This window comes from Leptopilina boulardi, unplaced genomic scaffold (assembly GCF_019393585.1).
Source record: "Leptopilina boulardi isolate dan_hultmark-lab unplaced genomic scaffold, ZJU_Lbou_2.1 LbouV2_278, whole genome shotgun sequence".
Classification (NCBI taxonomy): domain Eukaryota; kingdom Metazoa; phylum Arthropoda; class Insecta; order Hymenoptera; family Figitidae; genus Leptopilina; species Leptopilina boulardi.
This window is the reverse complement of record NW_026137838.1, coordinates 7112095-7134949: the sequence shown is the minus strand read 5'-3', so window position 1 is coordinate 7134949 and position 22855 is coordinate 7112095. Positions and strand designations below refer to the sequence as shown.

The window sequence follows — 22855 nt, the reverse complement described above, 5'->3', positions numbered from 1 at the left end:
CAACCACATTATTGAAAGTACTTTTTACCTATGCCATAATTAAGTGCTCATTTAGTGCTAATTTAATGCCAAAAGCACAAATTTAATGCTGTACATTTTTTAAAAAAAAACCGTGGTGGCGCCAGCTTAACGTTAAGGTAGCGCCACCACATAAAAAAAAAGCTGCAAAAAATTTTCTTATTGATACCATAATTTAGTGCTCATTTAGTGCTCTCAAAATATTATGCTCTTAATTAAAAATATGAGATTTTAAATGTTAGATTTGTCCAAAATCAACTTTCAGACAAAAACAAGTTTAACTACTTACATTTTTTTAATTTAAAAATTTACAAATTAATCGATTGACTTGATACCAGTTACACGGGGGTTTTCAGGGTCGCTGATTAGGAATCCGGTATCATTTTATCAAAAATTAAAATGGCGGAACCAATATGGCGGATGAAAAAATTAAAAATTGACCGAATACGTTTGAAACTCGTTACTTGGAAGTTTTCTGGGTCGCTCATTACGAATCCGATGTTAAATTTTTTACGAATAAAAATTTTGAAATTAAAAAAAGATATAAACTCATCCTCTTTGCACAAAGAAAGACTTCTACTTGTGGAGCAAAAAATTTAAAATGGAGAAAAATTTATTGGCAAAAATCTCCATTCTCTCTTTAGGGGATGGGAGTGATCATTGTTAAATTAAAAAATTTGATTTTCTTTTCATTTTGAATTTTTTAGGACACAAGTAGCAACCTTTTCATCTGTAGAGAGGAGAAGTTTAAATCTTAATTTTTATTGGCAAAAAAAATTATTAGTAATACTAATTACTTTTTACCTATACCATAATTAAATGCTCATTTAGTGCATTTTAATGCGAACAGCACAAATTTAATGGTGTACATTTAAAAAAAAAATCATGGTGGCGCCAGCTTAACGTTAAGGTAGCGCCAACACATAGAAAAAATCTCTAAAAAGTTTTCTTATTTATGCCACAATTTAGTGCTCATTGAGTGCTAATTTAATGCCAAAAGCACAAATTTAATGCTACACCCAGAGAATATATTACTTTGATTTAAAGAAATCAGTTTCTTTGACTTGGTTTATTTCATTAAAAATAAAATTTTTTTTGAAACAAAAAAAAATTATTAGTTTCAAAGAAAATTGTGCTTTAAATCAAAGAAATTCTAACATTGATATAAAGTCATGGAAACATTTATTTGAATTAAATAAAAAATTTCTTTTAACAAAGATAAGTTTTTTTAATCACAGAAAATTTGTTTGAAACAAATAAATTTTCTTTGAAGCAAAGAAATATTTCTCAAAGGAATTGATTTCTTTAATTCAAAGATATCCTTTTTCTCGGTGAGTACATTTTAAAAAAAAATCGTGGTGGCGCCAGCTTAACGTTAAGGTAGCGCCAACACATAAAAAAAATCTGTAAAAAATTTTCTTATTTATGCCATAATTTAGTGCTCATTGAGTGCTAATTTAATGCCAAAAGCACAAATTTAATGCTGCACCCAGAGAATAGATTACTTTGATTTAAAGAAATCAGTTTCTTTGCTTGTTTTATTTCATTCAAAATAAAATTTTCTTTGAAACAAAAAAAGCTTATTACTTTCAAAGAAAGTTTTCTTATTTATGCCATAATTTAGTGCTCATTGAGTGCTAATTTAATGCCAAAAGCACAAATTTGATGCTGCACCCAGAGAATATATTACTTTGATTTAAAGAAATCAGTTTCTTTGACTTGTTTTATTTCATTCAAAATAAAATTTTCTTTGAAACAAAAAAAAATTATTAGTTTCAAAGAAAATTGTGCTTTAAATCAAAGAAATTCTAACATTGATATAAAGTCATGGAAACATTTATTTGAATTAAATAAAAAATTTCTTTTAACGAAGATAAGTTTTTTTAATCACAGAAAATTTGTTTGAAACCAATAAATTTTCTTTGAAGCAAAGAAATATTTCTCAAAGGAATTGATTTCTTTAATTCAAAGATATCCTTTTTCTAGGTCCGTTAACCTGGCTTGTCCACATTGTCCGATCTGGATAAAACCTATTTGAAAATTAAGGGCTAATTTAATGCCCTAATGCCGATTTTAATGCTCGGCATTTTCTTTAAAAAACTTGTGGACAAGCTAGCTTAACATTAAGGTGGCTTGTCCACACAATGAAGGAGCACTCGTAGGAAGGCCTACTATAGGTCAAAATTTAGGGCTTTTTTAAGGCTCCGCAATGCTCTATTGACGAATTTAATGCCGGCATAATTTCGCAAAATATTTGCAAAAATTTAATTTTTACTTGATTTCAGTTTGTCCACACAATGAAGGAGCACTCACAGGAAAGTCTACTGTAGGTCAAAATTTAGGGCTTTTTTAAGGCTCTTGAATGCTCTATTGTCGAATTTAATGCCGGCATTATTTCGCGAATTATTTGCAAAAATTCAATTTTTACGTTATCTCAGTTTGTCCACATCATGAAGGAACACTCGTAGAAAAGTCTACTGTAGGTCAAAATTTATGGCTTTTTTAAGGCTCCGCAATGCTCTGTTGCCGAATTTAATGACGGCATTATTTCACGAATTATTTGCAAAAATTTATGTTTTACGTTATCTCAGTCCACATCATGAAGGAACACTCTTAGAAAGGTCTACTATGGATCAAAATTTAGGGTTTTTTTAAGGCTCCGCAATGCTCTATTGACGAATTTAATGCCGGCATAATTTCGCCAAATATTTGCAAAAATTTAATTTTTACTTGATATCAGTTTGTCCACACAATGAAGGAGCACTCACAGGAAAGTCTACTGTAGGTCAAAATTTAGGGCTTTTTTAAGGCTCCTTAATCCTCTATTGCCAAATTTAGTGCCGGCATAATTTCGCGAAATTATTGCAAAAATTCAAATTTATCGCTATATTAGTTTGTCCACACATTGAAGGAATACTCTTAGGAAGGTCTTCTAGGTGTCAAAATTTAGGGCTTATTTAAAACTCTAAAATGCTTTTATGCCAAATTTAACACTATCTTAGCAAGTCTAAACGATTTTTTTTTAAAATAAGCACTTAAGAATTACTTGCTTATTTATTGCTCGTAAATAGCACTGTATTGGCTGTTTAAAAATGATCTACCAATCCTAAAAACTACCCCCGACTCGTTCAAAAATTTATTTTTGAATTTTTTTATAGAAAATAACGATTTTTTTATAAACAAATTATTTTTTTTAACTTTAGACCCGTTGTTTTACTTTTTTTATATTTACATACATGGAAATACTACTAAAATACTTTGTAAAATGTTTTACTGATAATCTGATTACCCTTTTTGGATGACTACTCGAAATTTTTTTTTGCAAAATATTCTTACTATTTTCAGGTATGTAAAAATAAAAAAAAGTAAAAATAATAGCTTTCACAGTTTAAAAAAATTAATTTGTTTATTAAAAATCGTTATTTTCGATAAAAAAATGTAAAAGAAATTTTTGAACTACTGAGGCGAAGTTTTTGAAGTTGGTGGATCGTTTTTGAAAATGCAATTTAGTGCTATAATAATGAGCCTTAAATTAGCCCTATATTCCAAAGTACTTGTTTTTTGTAAAAACTGAGTTTGAAGTACTCAGGGGTAGTTTTTGAAATTGGTGGATCATTTTTGAACATCTAATTTAGTGCTATTTAAGAACCCTAAATTAGCCCTAAATTCATAAGTACTTGTTTTTGAAAATATTAAGTTTGAATTATTTGAGGGTAGGTTTTGTGTTTGGTTTTCTATCAGTTACATGGTTGGGGTGCTTGGGAGTGCATTTTTAAAAAGTCAATTTAGTGCTATTGAAGAACACTAATTTAGCTCCTATGTCCTATATGATTATTGTTAAGTTAAATCAAGTTTTAATAATTGGAGATGTTTTTTTGAACTTAGGGGTGGTTTTTGAAAAATTTAAATAGTCTTAGTTGAGAACCCTACTCTCTAAATCTGAATTAGTAGTTTTCTACTAATGAAAGAGTGCGTATTCGTTTACCAATTGAATTAGTAACAGTTTTTACTAATTTTTAGTAAAAAAAACTACTAATTCATAGCGTAAATCGGCTTACTAATTTGAAATAGTAAAAAATACGACTTACTCCATAAATTAGTAGTTTTCTACTAGCAATTAGTAGTTTTTTTACTACAAATTAGTCATAACTGTTACTAATTCAATTAGTAAACGAATACGCACTCTTTCATTAGTAGAAAACTACTAATTCAGATCCAGCTTGACGTCAAGCTAGCAGTACGAAGGGTTACTTTAAATACACGGAGAAAAAGAAAAAGTAATTTTTACTACTTTCAGAGTAAAACTGGACCAACTCGAAGTTTCTGCGCATCTCTGGCAATTTTTACTCCAAAAATAGTAAAATTTATTATTTCTGTAGTAAATTTTACTGTTTCCGTAGTAAGTTTTACTATTTCTAGAGTAAATTTTACTATTTTTGGAGTAAAAATTGCCAGAGATGCGCAGAAACTTCGAGTTGGTCCAGTTTTACTCTGAAAGTAGTAAAAGTTACTTTATAAAAGAAATCTTTTTTCTCCGTGTAGGTAAAGGGCCCTAAATTTTTACATGAGGTACTAAATTAGCCCTAATTGAGCCCTAAATGTTAGCATATATAAAAACTTTTTTCGTGGAAGTGGTACTTCTAGGATTAACGACCTTTTTGGCTAGACTTTTCAGACGAGCGACGCTATTTAGGGTTTGACTAGTGGCTGAGTAGCAGCAGAAATGGGCAAGCTTATCAAGTAAAAATTGAATTTTTGCAAATAATTCGCGAAATAATGCCGGCATTAAATTCGACAATAGAGCATTCAAGAGCCTTAAAAAAGCCCTAAATTTTGACCTACAGTAGACTTTCCTGTGAGTGCTCCTTCATTGTGTGGACAAACTGAAATCAAGTAAAAATTAAATTTTTGCAAATATTTTGCGAAATTATGCCGGCATTAAATTCGTCAATAGAGCATTGCGGAGCCTTAAAAAAGCCCTAAATTTTGACCTATAGTAGGCCTTCCTACGAGTGCTCCTTCATTGTGTGGACAAGCCACCTTAATGTTAAGCTAGCTTGTCCACAAGTTTTTTAAAGAAAATGCCGAGCATTAAAATCGGCATTAGGGCATTAAATTAGCCCTTAATTTTCAAATAGGTTTTATCCAGATCGGACAATGTGGACAAGCCAGGTTAACGGACCTAGAAAAAGGATATCTTTGAATTAAAGAAATCAATTCCTTTGAGAAATATTTCTTTGCTTCAAAGAAAATTTATTGGTTTCAAACAAATTTTCTGTGATTAAAAAAACTTATCTTCGTTAAAAGAAATTTTTTATTTAATTCAAATAAATGTTTCCATGACTTTATATCAATGTTAGAATTTCTTTGATTTAAAGCACAATTTTCTTTGAAACTAATAATTTTTTTTTGTTTCAAAGAAAATTTTATTTTGAATGAAATAAAACAAGTCAAAGAAACTGATTTCTTTAAATCAAAGTAATATATTCTCTGGGTGCAGCATCAAATTTGTGCTTTTGGCATTAAATTAGCACTCAATGAGCACTAAATTATGGCATAAATAAGAAAACTTTCTTTGAAAGTAATAAGCTTTTTTTGTTTCAAAGAAAATTTTATTTTGAATGAAATAAAACAAGCAAAGAAACTGATTTCTTTAAATCAAAGTAATCTATTCTCTGGGTGCAGCATTAAATTTGTGCTTTTGGCATTAAATTAGCACTCAATGAGCACTAAATTATGGCATAAATAAGAAAATTTTTTACAGATTTTTTTTATGTGTTGGCGCTACCTTAACGTTAAGCTGGCGCCACCACGATTTTTTTTTAAAATGTACTCACCGAGAAAAAGGATATCTTTGAATTAAAGAAATCAATTCCTTTGAGAAATATTTCTTTGCTTCAAAGAAAATTTATTTGTTTCAAACAAATTTTCTGTGATTAAAAAAACTTATCTTTGTTAAAAGAAATTTTTTATTTAATTCAAATAAATGTTTCCATGACTTTATATCAATGTTAGAATTTCTTTGATTTAAAGCACAATTTTCTTTGAAACTAATAATTTTTTTTTGTTTCAAAAAAAATTTTATTTTTAATGAAATAAACCAAGTCAAAGAAACTGATTTCTTTAAATCAAAGTAATATATTCTCTGGGTGTAGCATTAAATTTGTGCTTTTGGCATTAAATTAGCACTCAATGAGCACTAAATTGTGGCATAAATAAGAAAACTTTTTAGAGATTTTTTCTATGTGTTGGCGCTACCTTAACGTTAAGCTGGCGCCACCATGATTTTTTTTTTAAATGTACACCATTAAATTTGTGCTGTTCGCATTAAAATGCACTAAATGAGCATTTAATTATGGTATAGGTAAAAAGTAATTAGTATTACTAATAATTTTTTTTGCCAATAAAAATTAAGATTTAAACTTCTCCTCTCTACAGATGAAAAGGTTGCTACTTGTGTCCTAAAAAATTCAAAATGAAAAGAAAATCAAATTTTTTAATTTAACAATGATCACTCCCATCCCCTAAAGAGAGAATGGAGATTTTTGCCAATAAATTTTTCTCCATTTTAAATTTTTTGCTCCACAAGTAGAAGTCTTTCTTTGTGCAAAGAGGATGAGTTTATATCTTTTTTTAATTTCAAAATTTTTATTCGTAAAAAATTTAACATCGGATTCGTAATGAGCGACCCAGAAAACTTCCAAGTAACGAGTTTCAAACGTATTCGGTCAATTTTTAATTTTTTCATCCGCCATATTGGTTCCGCCATTTTAATTTTTGATAAAATGATACCGGATTCCTAATCAGCGACCCTGAAAACCCCCGTGTAACTGGTATCAAGTCAATCGATTAATTTGTAAATTTTTAAATTAAAAAAATGTAAGTAGTTAAACTTGTTTTTGTCTGAAAGTTGATTTTGGACAAATCTAACATTTAAAATCTCATATTTTTAATTAAGAGCATAATATTTTGAGAGCACTAAATGAGCACTAAATTATGGTATCAATAAGAAAATTTTTTGCAGCTTTTTTTTTATGTGGTGGCGCTACCTTAACGTTAAGCTGGCGCCACCACGGTTTTTTTTTAAAAAATGTACAGCATTAAATTTGTGCTTTTGGCATTAAATTAGCACTAAATGAGCACTTAATTATGGCATAGGTAAAAAGTACTTTCAATAATGTGGTTGCGCCAACTTAATATACCTTTTAAATTTTACTGTAAAGCTATTGTATAGTTCCTCTTGAAAATCCTATATAGAATTAATGTAGAAATTCTATAGAATAATTCTAGCTAAATTTTATATAGAATTTTTGTAAAAATCATTCTAGTGATCATTCTAGCATATCATTTTAGTGAATTTATATTAGAATCATTCTATAGTCAAATTCTATAGAACTTTTTTGACTGGGGTTATTGTTTTTGTTCTTTAGCTTTTTTAGCCTTACGGATGTTACTTTGGTAATTGGCTGTACTAAAAAAAATTAATAAATAATAAAAAATTATTAATAATAATAAAAAATAAAAGGCTAATACATAACCTTTAGAGACATCATAGCTCTCAAACATAATTCCCAACCATAAATTTATAGCTATTATTACGAGAGAGTATTTCTTTCAATGATAGTCAACGACCCACTATCAGAAATTTATAATCCCTACCGGGCAGGGCAATAGCGAGCGCTTATTGAAAATACGATTGTTGAATCACTGATGGAGGATAGCGCGTGACCTATGCATATAATAAAGTCCGTTTTCACTGTGTGTGGATAACATTATTCTTGTATATATGTTCACATAGGAAAGCTTCTCAGAGCTGAGAACGCACTTCATCGCAGCACCTGACACCACAGGGGGTCAGTGGTTATCATTTCTTCTCGTATATATATAAATTATAGAAATATATATTATTTTCATCAAAAATTTTACATTAATTTTTTGCATTTTATATTTATTATCAAGAAAAGAATTTTTTCCCCCCTACTTTTAGTATTTTGAGAATAATTTTTTATGAATTCTTTTTTTTTTACTGGTATATAATTAGATAAACATGTTTGTAAAAATCTCCGGGTCAACTTTTTGACATGAGCACCCTCGTGAGGATTGTAATCGTGACGAGTGAAAATACAAACAGTTTAACTGGGATGAGTAGTCGTTTAACGTTCTTTGAAGATCAGAACCTTCTCGTCTATCTTTATCTCTTTCTTCCATCTTTCACTTCCACATCTTTAAACTTTCTTCCTAAATATTTGCTTGGTAAATATCTCATTTTGTATCAACTTCTAACTGTATAAACATCTTTTGAAATTTTGATTTCTTATTTATAAATTGATTTATGGTTGTATATATATATAGTGCGTTCAATTATTGAGTCAATTAACTGGATAAAATCAATGATTTGTTAAATCATTCAGAAAAGTTGAAATATAATTTAAAATAGTGCGAGATTCAGTGACTGGGCTAATTTTTATTTTTTGTTAGTATAGTGCAAACATCCGTTATATATGTTGATTCCAAACGATTTACGACTTGTGGTTGACAGGGGTTGCGTAAGTTGAGGTCCCAATGTCAGAAAATCAATTATTGGATCCGTATATCAAAGTATTCAATGTTGATCCCCCGCTGTTTTAGGCATTCTCATTCCCCCTTTGAATCTCCTGCCATTTAGTGCACTTCATTGGCACTATAATACATCTATTTTATACTCACACATATAAATATATATACAACACTCATTCCACTATTTTATGTGTGTTATTTAACGGCCGTCAAGTTCATTTTCGAACGGACACTAACTTTTTTTTTTTTTGCTCCACAGGGAACGGAGGAGGATGACAGAGCTTCCGTTGCTTCGGTAAGTTCATCAGCATCATTTATTCTATACCATCATTGTCGTTATTAATCTTTTAATCTACGTTTCATTCGCAAATTGAATTTCACGCCAATGAGTGTTGGCAACTTTAGCTTATTATTCTAAAGTTGATTTAATTGAAACTTTTTTTTTTATTCAAAATTAATCTTTTTTAAAATCAGGGTTGCTGGAAAATTTTTCTATTATAATTTTCTCATTTTTGTGACTTGCAGAAAATATTTTATATATTTTTTTGCTGACATTCGTAGAAAGAAGCTAAAATCAAAATGAATTTTTAGACTCAATTTTATGTGCATAAAAAATTAGTAAGATGGCGCTACGTTTTGTGTCGTTTAAAATTAGCTCATTTTTGCTGCGCACTTCAAATTGAGCGGATTGAACACATTTTGAGTTGAGATTTTTTCTGTGTTTTCGAATTTTGTTCTTTTTTTTTTTTAATCAAATGTGAATTCTATTTAGAAAAAATTGTGATAAATAAAAATTCGATAAAATAAAAATTATGTTATATAGAAATTCTATAGCCAAGAATTTTTTTAAAAATAATATACAAAGTAATACAAATAATTCAAAGTAAAAAAATTTACTTTAATATATTTTCAAAAGTTTTAATGAAATTTTTTTTCAAACATTTAATTATTTTCAAAGCTTCTAATCAAAATTTTACGAAAAATTATATTGCTTCCAATACAGTTTATTTCTAATTCAAATAAAATTTATTTGATTCAAGTAAATATTTATTTGCTAATAGTAAAGTAGTCGATTATTTGAATCGGATAAATAAACTTTTTTTTTCCATTGTAGGTTTACAACATTTTTTTAGTCACTTTTCACATTTCCCTGACTTGTATGGCAACCCTGAAAAAAAAATATTGCTATTTTAAATTATTTCTTTTATTTTTATTAATAATATTTTTTTAAATAAATAATTGAAAAAAAAATTATCCCAAATAATATTATGAAAGTTTTTTTGCAAAGAAATTATCAAAATATTTTGCGAAGAAGATTATACTTGAAAATAATTCCTAACGTTGACTTCATTTCCTGCAGCAACTGGACGGAAAGTCACGCGAATGGCTGGTGAGAGCTGCACAAGGAGATTACCAAGCCCTGGCGAAACTTGCTGCTGAGGAACCTCGTCTCACCAGAATGAAGGTAAGGAATTTCTTGAAAATTAAAGTAATTGAGGCCCTAAAGGCAAAAAGCAACTTTGAAACTTGAGTCATTTCACTCATCTTATTTTCATTCATCGTTTTCGTGCGCGAATTTTACTATACAATTTAGAATATTAAAAAAAGGACTTTGAATAAATCATATATTTTGTATTTTAAATTTCTAAGAATCAAGAATAGAAATTTGACTACCTTTTTACTTTGATTTTATAATTAAACAATAATTTATGATAATTTATTTTACAAATAAAAAAAAAAAAAATTTATACGCGCGAGAGCGTATAATAATTAATCGCAACGGATCAAGTCGAGGCTAATGACGTTCGTAATTGCAATAAAACCTATTACAATATTTTTTTTTATCAAAGACATTGATCGTGTCATGTTTGATGAATGACAAGGACGATCCTTTAAATTATATAGGCACTTTTAAAGAGTGATAAGAATAACCATGAACAGTGTGAAAAGTGGATGGTGTAAAAAAAAAATTAATTACCTGGATCACGACTTTGTATATATATATATATGTATGTACGAACCCTGCGTGCTGTCTATCATCTGCAAACCACTTATTACCCACATTTGCAATTTTCTTACTTTCTTAACACACCTGCGGCAATCTAAATTTGGCGTATTCGCGTGAACCATACCAATGACAGGTCAATAAATCTACCCTAAGAGCTCTCCTGTAGCAATCAAGTAAGCCTGCTGCATGCCACATGTGTGCTATTGCGCGAGAGACTCTAATTGTCAGGATTGCACCTTGGTGAGCCATTTTTCAAAATCGATCCTATCTTTCACTGAAGCTTCAATATATAACGGTGTATATCGTTTTCGATAAATATCGGATGTCATCGATCATATACAATAGGAGTGGGAATATTTTTTTATTTCAATTTTTGAAGAATTAGTATTTTTTTTTAGTAAAAAGGGCGTTTTTTTTTAAACTGCATTTGCGAAACTTCAAAGTGAGTGAGTGTAACTCCAAAGTTTGTTTGTCCTATCACAAAGTACTCTATACATTTTTTGGCACTTCCGAGTTAAGATTTTGTGGGTATTTCCGGTATGCTATGACCTTTCAAAAATTATTTGTTAGAATTTTATTTGACAAAATTTCATTACCTCAAATTTACTTTTAGCCGAATATTTTTATTTCTTTGAATAATTTTTGGTACAGAAATTTCATTTAACCGAATTTCTATATATTACAGAATTTTCAATTTTTAATCTATAACCGAAAATTCACTTCTCAGAATTTCTATTTATTCGAATTTTTATTTTAACAGAATAGCCATTCTAACAAAAAAAAAAAAAAAAAAAACTGTTAATAATTTTCGTATGAAAATCTCATAAAAATGGAAAATGTCAATTAGTTGACAGTTTTACTTTTATTTGTCAATAAAATTAGATTTGCACCTGACCATCCGATACCGTATACAATGCCCACATTAACCATGAATCACACGATACGCGATGGCCACGTGTCTAATACGGGCTCGTAAATCAATGAGTTTTACGATCTCTATGAGAGAGAGAGACAGTAGGCAGCAGACCAATAATGGACAGTCGAGAAAACTCGTTGCTTCCCTTCTCTCTATATATATATATATATATTCTAGGAATTCTCAGTCTAATACACAATCCTTTACTCAAAATAAAAAACTACATCAACAGTAACAAAAAAAAAAAAAAAATTTTACGTTTCAAATAAGAGAGTATAAATTTTGATAAAAGAAAAATCTTTCATTCTCATATATGATGAGGAAATAAAAATCTGTTCTTATATTTTTTTGATACAAATTTTAATTCACATATGGAAAAAAAAACTTCATTTGGAACAATGAAAGGATTCATTATAATTGGGAAAAATTTAATATAAAAAAACTTTTGCTATTCAACTGACATTTACGTCTGTACGGGTGTGTGCTAACGGATTTTATTTTGTGAATTTTGAAATTTACACAAACAACCACCATGACAACCATCACCATTAAAGCCGTTTCCATAGCAACCGCTTCTATAGCAACCGTTTCCATGACAACTGTTACAATAGCAACCGTTTCCATAGGAACCAACCACTTCCATAGCAACCGTTTCCATGACAACTGTTTCTATAGCAACCGTTTCCATGCAAATCTTTCTATAACAACCGTATCCAAAGCAACCGTTTCCATGCAAATGTTTCTATAGCAACCGTATCCAAAGCAACCGTTTCCATGACAAATGTTTCTATAGCAACCGTTTCCATGCAAATCTTTCTATAGCAACCGTTTCCATGACAACTGTTTCTATAGCAACCGTTTCCATGCAAATGTTTCTATAGCAACCGTATCCAAAGCAACCGTTTCCATGACAAATGTTTCTATAGCAACCGTATCCAAAGCAACCGTTTCCATGACAACTGTTACCATAGCAACCGTTTCCATAGGAAACAAACAACTTTCATAGCAACCGTTTCCATGACAACTGTTACCATAATAACCAATTCCATAGGAACCAACCACATCCATAGCAACCGTTTCCATAACAATTGTTTCTATAGCAACCGTTTAAATAGCAACCATTTCCATAGTAACCGTATCCAAAGCAACCGTTTCCATGACAACTGTTTCCATAGGAACCAACCACTTCCATAGCAACCATTTCCATGACAACTGTTTCTATAGCAACTGTTTCCATGACAATTGTTTCTATAGCAACCGTATCCATAGGAACCAACCACTTCCATAGCAACCGTTTCCATGACAATTGTTTCCATAGCAACCGTTTCCATAGTAACCGTTTTCATAGCAACGGTTACTATAGCAACCGTATCCAAAGGAACCAACCACTTCCACAGCAACCGTTTCTATAGCAATTGTTTCCATGGCAATTGTTTCCATAGCAACCATTTCCTTAGCAACCGTTTCTATAGCTACCGTTTCCATGACAACTGTTTCTATAGCAACCGTTTCTATAGTATTTATTTTCTTAGCAACTGTTTCCGTAGGTCTGTAGCAACCGATTTCATGACAACTTTTACCATAGCAACCATTACTATGACCTGAATTTTAAAACACAAGAAAAGACCTGAATTTAAAAATTTTTAATTTTAAAATAAAACCCTCGATGAAGGCGCTTTGCGCCTGCTTCTCTTACTAAATTTTTTATATTAAAAAATTCTTTTATTTTTTATTTGAATTTTTTTCTCAACACTTTGATCCTTTCTGAAGACAATAATCCTAACCCCTTTAAAAAATATTAATATTTGAAAAAGTTACATTGGTTTCTGTGAGTGGTATACACATGTCCCGAAGGCGTTAAATGCGGTTAAAAGTATATATCAAATTAATTCTAAAACAAATCAATATAATTTGGATCAGTTTGATATAATTTGGATCAATTCGATACTTTTAGTATAGGTATATCAATATGATACATCCAAGTTAATTGTACTCAAGAAATATTAAATTCTACATAAAAATTGAATTCAATCCTAAAAACTTTGGAATCATTAAATTATCATGGTCGTCCGTTATTTAACTCGGAGGTTTGTCAGGGGGATAGACATTGATTAGGTTCGGTGTTGATTTAATTATCAAGGGAGTAATTGGGATGCCTACTGCCTCTACACACACACACTGACACACCTCACCCTTTTTCTCCCATTGATTCCCTTGTTCATCGCTCTCTGAATTTGCCATATTGAATATTCATCAATATTATAACATTGTATTATATATTTTCCCGCGAAAGAAAATCATTCAAAGTATAATAGGATTAATATAAGTATATAACTTTGATAAGTATTATATATAATCGTTTTGTTGAAATTAGAATTTAAATTAACATTTTATTGATAAAAATGTGAAATAAAAATTATTTGAAGAAATTCAAGTTTTTCGGTTTTTTATATATATATATGTATTTATATATATATATGTGCAGACAGAACAATAAACAGCCAATAAATTTTCCGAAACAGAGAACGCGCGCGTAGCGTACGATTAAAAACAGGCAACGGGAGAAAATGAAAAAGTTTCCAACAGGAATTCGTTCCGAACTAGAAACAAGGAAGGGGGATATGAAAAAAATTTCGTTCCCAATTTTCACGTGTATAGTTGGCATAAAAAAAAAAAAAAAGAGAGCGACCAGTTAATGTAGATACGTATGTACGTATGGGCCTCATAGACATAAGCGTATATCGCGGCTATGTTATCCGCAAACATGCGGGTTCGGCCAATTTATCCCAAGGGATGAGGGAAAGAGCGGGAGGGGTCACTGACGGGGGGTTGGGTCTACCTTGTCCAGCGGAATGAATTCAGCACACTGCTTCCTGTGTTTGAAATCCTCTCTCTCTGTCTCTCTCTCCATCGTCTTTTATTTTTATATTCTCGATTATTTAAATTTTCATTTCTATTCATGAAAAAAAAAATCCGTCTTTTTTAAGTAATTATTTTTTTATTTGATTTTTTTTTTTTTGTAATTTTTTATTTTCGATTTAAATAGGATGTAAGGTGAGGTGTATTGATGTTTAATTTCACAAAGGTTACAATATATATTACAGAGGCCGTTTCCATGTATTTATCTCGCCAAGTTTAATAACGCGCGAGAGGCAATCAGGATCCTTATCCTCTCTCTCTATATATAGGTTGTATTGCTTTCTCTGTCTTCTTTTTTTCTCGCTTCACACAAGTCGATAAATAATAACCATTTTGTATCGAATTCTAATTACTTGCTCTAAGCAAACAAATAAACGGGGAGTGAAGGCTGGCTTAATATTATGATGGCTTCGGGCTGATTTAAGGAGTGTGGGCCCGCCCACCTAGATGTTACGCTTCTGCTTGATGACGATCATCGTCCACGTGTTATTTCATCGCTACCATCGAATTAATTTCTTCTTTCAACGCCACTTAACGAACCTTCATCGAAAAACTCTTCTATTATTGCCTCTCAAATTGAAATATTTAACTTTGAATATATCTTTTTTTTTTCATTGAATATAATATATTTGAATCGAGATTTTATCTCATGTTTATGATACTGGATTTTTGGTATAATCTTTAATTCTTGTATAATTCTGTGGTGTAGAAAAAAATTCACTTTAGAAACGAAACAAGGGGTCAATTATGTAAATCCATTTAGATTTCTACTTCCTATTTTTCCAATTTCTATTCCCACTATACAATATCCATTTCCACGTTTTCTAATTTTTAATCCCATTTCAAATTTCCACATCAACTTTTTCCAATTTCCATTCCCACTTCCACTTTATCTAATTTCCATTTTCACTTTTTCTATTTTTCAATCCTGCTTCCATTTCCGATTTCCCCTTTCCAATTTTCATTTCCACTTTTAATTTTACTTTCACTTTTCCCAATATCCATTGCCTTAATTAAATTTACTGAAAAACATGTTTGAAAATAAAAAATAGTAAGTTTTTGAGAAACATTTTTCGTCCTCAAAGGATTAAAAAGTGGAATTGGAAATGGGAATGGAAATTAGAAAAGTGAAAATGGGATTGGAAATTGGAAAAAGTGGAAGTGGATTTACATAATCGATCCCAATAAATGGGATGGGAAATGGGATTGAAAAATAGTAAGAGTTACAGTGCACATTAGAAAATATAAAAATGGAAATGGAAATTGGAAAAAGTGGAAGTAAAATTGAAAGTGAGAATGGATATTGAGAAAAGTGAAAGTGGAAATAGGAGTGGAAAGTAGAAAAAGATGAAATTGGAATGGAAGTGGAAATGGTAGTTGAAATTACAAAAAGAAGAAATGGTAATGGAAATTGTAAAAAGTGGAAGTGGAAATAAATTTACATAATCGACCTCTAGTATCTACTATTGTACAGGTTCCAAAAATTAAAAAATCCGTATTAATTTTTTTTGAGATCTTAATTCTTTCTTCTAACAAATGTTTTCTCGCTCAGAAAAAGAAACACGCCATTTCTCCCCTTAGAGGCCCTCAGGTGACTTGCCTTTTTGATCAATGATCAGAATGTTCATTTAAACATTTTAAAAAATCGTCTTCCACAAAATGATCCATACGGTAGTTCATTACCAGCAGGCTATTAGCGGGCGTAACGCAACTCATATCCTCGAAGGATTAAGTAAACCCTGGCTAACAAGTAGGCGTTCACCCTTTGGGCAGGAAATGATCTACCGATCTTGAGTTGGTAATATTTTGGTATATCTTCTCCCACTGGTGTGTATATCGAATTCTATATATATATACACCTTTTGAAAGTGCCTGTACCATATTCTCTCAGTGCACCTTTCTCATCCCTAACGCCCCCGAATATTAACACTCTGATTTATGCTCGTAATTATCTCTAGTTATTTTCTCTCGACCTGCATCGAGACGTCGCTGCTGGTGCTGCTGATAGCTAACAAATTAACCTTACCTTCCTCCTTCTCTTCTTTACTGATTTATACCAAACTCGTTTAATCTCCCGATCTTGTATTTTCTTTATCTCAATCCTTGCAGATTTGATGAAAATGAAAATATTTTTTGAAATTTACAAATATTTTTAAAAAATTCGGAAATAATTTTGATTTATGCAGAGCCGATCTTAGGTAGCTCGAAATTATGGTTCTTTAATGGTCAATTTAAAACACACACACAGGAATTTCTCTACGGAAATACATTCAGTTTTTGGGACATATGTGAACTGCTTGAATGACGGTTTAGCTTTGATCGAATATAGTGGATTTTTATGGGATCCAGACGGGGGTTTTGTTGAAGCGCCAGGATGGCGTCATCTCACCAAGGGATCGCCTGCTTCCATGTCGCTTCTATTTCCCTCTGAATGGATCTTACCAGAATTCATCATTCTATTCGTAAATGTGTTCTTCTAGAATTTCACTTTGGACTCCGCCCTTTTGCCAAAAGATCCTACCGACTTACGACCATTCACAAACTCTCTGTCTCAAATGCTCCTGCGCGCTCTTCTCCATGGGTCACGTGATACTTCGCCCGTGAACATTTAAAACATAATATATGACCAAAAACGGTAATCTGATACTATCTTTGAGGATCTAGCGTCGTTTAACAGCATTTTTTTACGTCGCCAGATTTCTCAAGTGACTTCTCAACAGACACACAGAGAGAAAATATCATTTGCTTTTAATGTCCGTGGTTTTTTTTTTTTTTTTTTTTTTTTTTTTTTTTTTTAAGCTGACCACTGTTGGGGGAAAAACTGGCCTTCATGAAGATGGCTTCGGTGTCGAAAAATTTGTTTCACAGGACCAAATAGATTCAATGATTTTAAGAAAAGTTTTCGCAATTATTGCATATTTTAAAATCTTGCGTATACCTAATTAATTCACCCTGAAATCTTTGAAAAAATTATTTAATTAAGAATAATAATAATAATGATAATAGTATTTATTTATAAATTTCAGAGATGATTCAATCAGTTGCAATTTGTATATTGACCTGTTAAAATCTGCACAAAATTTTCTATTTTTAAATGACAATGTTGTAATAATATTTATTTGGAAATTTCAGAGACGCTTCAATCAGTTGCAATTTGTGTATTGACCTGTTAAAATCTGCACAAAATTTTCTATTTTTAAATAACAATGTTGTAATAATATTTATTTGGAAATTTCAGAGACGATACAATCAGTTGCAATTTGTGTATTGACCTGTTAAAATCTGCACAAAATTCTATATTTTTAAATAACAATGTTATAATAATATTTATTTCTAAATTTTAGAGATAATTCAATCAGTTGCAATTTGTGTATTGACCTGTTAAAAACTGCACAAAGCGTTACTATAAATTTTCTATTTTTTAAAAACAATGTTTTATGGAAAAAAAATTTACCTGAAATAACGAAACATTTCATTATATTAGCAAAAGTTTTACTTGTTTCAGTTAAATTTTTCGCTATTCTAGTGAAACCCTTCGCTGATACAGGTAAATATTTTTTCCCTGTGTAATAATATTTATTGGGAAATTTAAGAGATAATTCAATCAGTTGTAATTTGTGTATTGACCTGTTAAAATCTGCACAAAGGATTAGAGTAAATTTTCTATTTTTAAGAAACAATGTTGTAATAATATTTATTGGGAAATGTCAGAGATAATTCAATAATTTGCAATTTGTGCATTGACCTGTTAAAACATATACTCAAAGCGTTACTATTTTTTTTATTTTAAAAAAACGTTTCTAATTTTCACATTTGAATAGTAAATATCGACGGGTGTTACGAAGAATAACACAATCGAGATTCGGGACGAAAAAGAACACTCAAAGAAAATATAACCAAAAATACAGTTTTCATTTTAAGTTTTCTGTAGATATGAAACAGTTTTATCGAACTTTCTCTTTCGTTTTGTAATATTTATTTAAAAATTACAATTCGCGAAAAAAATTATTTTAATTTTTTTTAATTATTTTAGTACCGCGATTGCTCAAGAAATTGAAAACAGTATTTTTATTTTGTTGCTTAAAATTTGAACGCAGTTTTCGGGCGTGTTTGAAATCCTTCCAAATCGTATTCGCTTAAATCTTTACAAAAAAAGTATTTTGATTCTTAAAATTCAAAATCTGTAGTTTTCGGGAGTATTCGAAGTTGTTGTTTGAAGGGTTCGAAATTTTTTAAACCGCCATAAATCTTTAGATGTATTTTATTTGTTAAAATTGGAGCGCAGTATTCGGGAGTGTTGGAAATTCTTTAAACCGCGATCGCTTAAATCTTTATAAAAAAAGTATTTTGTTTTTTAATATCACCTTTTTTTGGGAGTGTTCGAAATCCTTTAAACCGTGATAGCTTAAATAATTTGAAACAGTATTTTTCTAAAATTAAAAACACAATTTTTTGAAGGGTTCAAAATTTTTTAGCCATAGCTTAAAATATCTTTATAAAAAGTATTTCGTTTCTTAAAATTTGAACGCAGGTTTCGTAAATGTTTGAAATACTTTAAACCGCTTGTGTGTGTGTTTCCTGTAGATCATATCATCGGAAATATAAAAAATGACACTTCGCTTAGAAGGTTAGATACAACATTTTTTATAATTTTGTTTTTAACTACCCATTTATTTTTCCTTTATTTTGTTCAAAAAATTTTTTTCCTATTCAAAAGAAAAGTTCTTCAATTACAAAATGTTTTTTTCTCCAAATACACACATATATAATTGTTAATGAATACTTTGAATGAGAATATAATGTGGAAGATTCCGTGTCTGTTGCGATATCCACCCGGACATATAGATATGTTCACGCGTGTGTAATGTTGAACTGCTTACCGCTTGTTCGCACTGGCACTGCTAATTACCTTCAAGGATGGCTATCTGTCCAACCGCATGTCCCTTAAAGCGAACCCAAACATCCGGTACGCCCCTTCCGTTTGAAACTCGAGCCGTTCTTGGGATTCAAGAAACATATGTATATATAAGTCTTTGCCATCGATCACAATCATTTAAAACCATTTTCTTTGACATTAAATACAAAAATTATTAATTTGAAACCCAATGATAAATCGAACTTTCAGTACGACATCAGTGTTATAAAGATAACTAATTTGACAATTTCTCTGAATTTTGAGTCAATTAACTTATTCAAATTGATGAAAATTTTTCATATAGTAACCAAATACAGAAAGAATCTGGTTCTCATTTTGAAAGGCAACAAAAAATGAGTCAGATAGGTGGCGCCACTTTCTATGACTCTTTGAACTGCAATAAAAATGAAACTAGGTTTTTTCAAATATTTATCTGAAGCAGCGAAAGATTTCACTAAAATAAGAAAAGATTTAAAACAAGTAAAAATTTTTCTACTATAGTGAAACGTTTTGCTGTTCCAGGTAAATTTTTTTTTCCGTATATATTTTGAATTCTTAAATTTTTTTTAAGCACATGCTTTCTCGTAAAGAACTTTCCTTGTATATATTATAATCAGTTTCGCATCAAACATATAATCATAAACAAAACGTATTCTTGTACTCAATTAAGTTTTTCCAACCCACAAGAAATCCATAAACTGTTTTTTTTTTTATTTTGTTACAGTTTAAATAATTCTTATTATATTAATTTAAAACTCGTTACAATTAAAACACTTATGTCGACAAAAGGGGAGAGAGTGTATGGCAAGAGCCTAATTGCTTCATAAAAAATATATATATTTCTCTGTCTGTTTTTTTTATTTTCTCTCTCTTTCTTTTTTTTTGTTGAAATGCAAAAGGGAAGGAACGAAGCAATTAACGGCGCAGAACCTCATTATGGAAATTTCTCGCGTAACTAAATACTTAATAAAGTCTCATCTTGAATTTGTAAAGAGGTTGGCTTATAACACTTATACATTGACGAACCCGCATAATGTCAGTCACGAAGATAGGGGGAGTAAGAGAGAGAGAGAGAGAGAGAGAGAAAAGAGAGTGCGAGTGAAAGAGTTGGGAAGTATAAATAGAAGAGGGAAAGAGAATTTTATGGAGGATATCATAATGTAAGTACACATAGGGACTCTATAGGCGAATGGATCGCGTGTCGATCTTTGCAAAGATATTTTGTTACTTTAGAGTTGTATCACGTTTTGCGTAGAAAACAAAGCCATTGTTTTGTTATTCATATATACGCATATATATATATATATATATCTCTATAGTGCAATCGAGGATGTGGAGCGGTTTTGTCGAAACTTCTTCGACCTTCTTATAGTTTTCTATTTTTCAATTTCTATTAACAGGGTTGCTATGGGTTAGGAAAATTAGGAAAAAGTTAGGAAATTTTATCACTCAAAGAAAAATTTGTTTGAAACAACCAAATTTTGGTTCATGGAAAAAAAATTTCACCTGGAACAGAAACAAGTTTCACTAAAACAACGAAAGTTTTCGCAATTCTAGAGAAACATTTCGCTGTTTCAGATGAAGATTTTCTTTAATTAATGTAAATTAATTCTTTAAATTATAACTCAAATTTTTGATTCCAAAAAATTAGTGCCTTTATTTTTTATAAATTTTTTTTATCAGGGAAAATTTTATCTGGAAATCAGGAAAAAATAAAATCAAAGTGACAACCCTGCTTATCCATTTTCTGTAAAAGAACGCGAAAAAATTCTATTTCAAAAATGGTTAAATGATTAATAGTCAAAAGAAAGAATGAGAAATGTTCTTTTAAGTGAATTTTTTTTTTTTTCTAATCTACTTGTCGTTTAACATATTTTGGATAATTAATTTTTGATGATTTCTTCTTCTTCTTCTTCTTCTTCTGCTTCGAGAAAAAAAAAATTCAGTTTCGTATATACTTTGTGGGTGATGAATTTAAAAGTCTTCATTAATATTTCAGCGTCAGAATAGTGACTTTTTGTCATTTGTACGCCAAGAAACAACAACGAGTGGGTGTGTCCTCTTGTCTAAATCGGTTCTAGGCTCTAATTGCACTGCAGCCACATCGTGTTCTGTCGTTAATCATACAAGTGAAGAACATCAACCTTTGAATGTAAAAAATGAGAAAATAATAATAATAATGCCATTTTAGTTCAGTGAGGACAAATCGATCCAGGAATTCTTCTTTAAGAGCATATGAGAAATATAGCAAAATTTATCATACGTTAATTTTAGAAATATTACAATTTGAATTGTAAATTATTCTAAAAAAAAAAAAAATAGAAATTTTTTGATAATAGATATAAATTAAAAAAAAAATGATCAATCAAAATTAGTACCAGTAATGATAGGGAAGTGCTGACTATTTATCGTGTCACGGTAAACTGATAAAAATCAGGGACTGTTTTTTTTCAATACCAAGTTGGTGCGGTGAGGTTATTATAGTCGCGTGGTAATCTCCCTTTATAGACATTGATCCTCTTATTTTGTCATTTTATAAAAAGAACATTTGGCTATACTGCTGTCACTTTTTGTTGAGAAATACGTGCCAGACTTCTTCCTTATAATTATAATATGAGTCTTAATATTATTAGAAAGTTTTTAATCGTCCCCTGTTTGCCCTTTCATCGCTGTATATATATATATTACTACTCCGCCCTTAGTCGTTTTATTAAAACTCCACTGGTTAAATCGACCCTTAATTTTACTTTCAAAAAATATCTTGATTTTTATCTTTTAGTGAATTAGTCACTGACCGTTAATAAGTACACACTAGACATTTTTAAAAGGAACAGAATTTTAAATTAGGACATTTTTTCGTTATTTTTTTAATTCCTATATTTTTTAAATGAGAATTTTTTGTAATATCTATACTGAAAAAAAATAATACAATATTTGCTTGTTATTTATGTAAATTAGAATTTTTTACTCATTGAAAACTGTCAAATCTGTTTCACCGATTAATGATAATGCAGATTTGACTATTTTTATTAAAACGGTCAAATCTGTTTTACCGATTAATGATAATGTAGATTTGAGTATTATTATTAAAACGGTCAAATCTGTTTTACCGATTAATGATAATGCAGATTTGACTATTTTTATTAAAACATTCAAATCTTTCTTACCGATTAATGATAATGTAGATTTGACTATTTTGATTGACTAGTCAAATCTGTTTTATCGATTATTGTTAATGCAGATTTGACTGTTTAAATAATTTTTATTAAAATTTAGAGGTAAAAGTTACATAAACAAAGAAGATTTTGTATTTTTTTCTTCTTCTATAGAATTTACATTTAAAGAAAAGGAAAGTAATCTTACAATATTTGTATGAAAGTATAATATAAATATTTTCTTGAAAGTAAACGACAATGTAATAATATCTAATCAACATTTTAATAATGATAATTTTTCATATATGTTTGAATTAATGATCTTCTAATTAGTATAGTTAAAAGGACTTCCAGTTGTCAGACATTAT

At 30.0% G+C, this 22855-nt stretch overlaps 1 protein-coding gene across 2 annotated transcripts in view; it reads left to right on the top strand.

Moving 5' to 3' along the window:
- The window catches only part of LOC127281803 (proteoglycan 4-like), a 97045-nt gene that overhangs the window by 24190 nt on the left and 50000 nt on the right, over window positions 1–22855 (top strand). For both annotated transcript variants that reach the window (XM_051305711.1, XM_051305710.1), the window contains 2 exons: window positions 8834–8869; window positions 9935–10039. In XM_051305711.1, the coding sequence (XP_051161668.1) occupies window positions 8834–8869; window positions 9935–10039 (141 nt within the window). The remainder of the gene's footprint in view (window positions 1–8833; window positions 8870–9934; window positions 10040–22855) is intronic.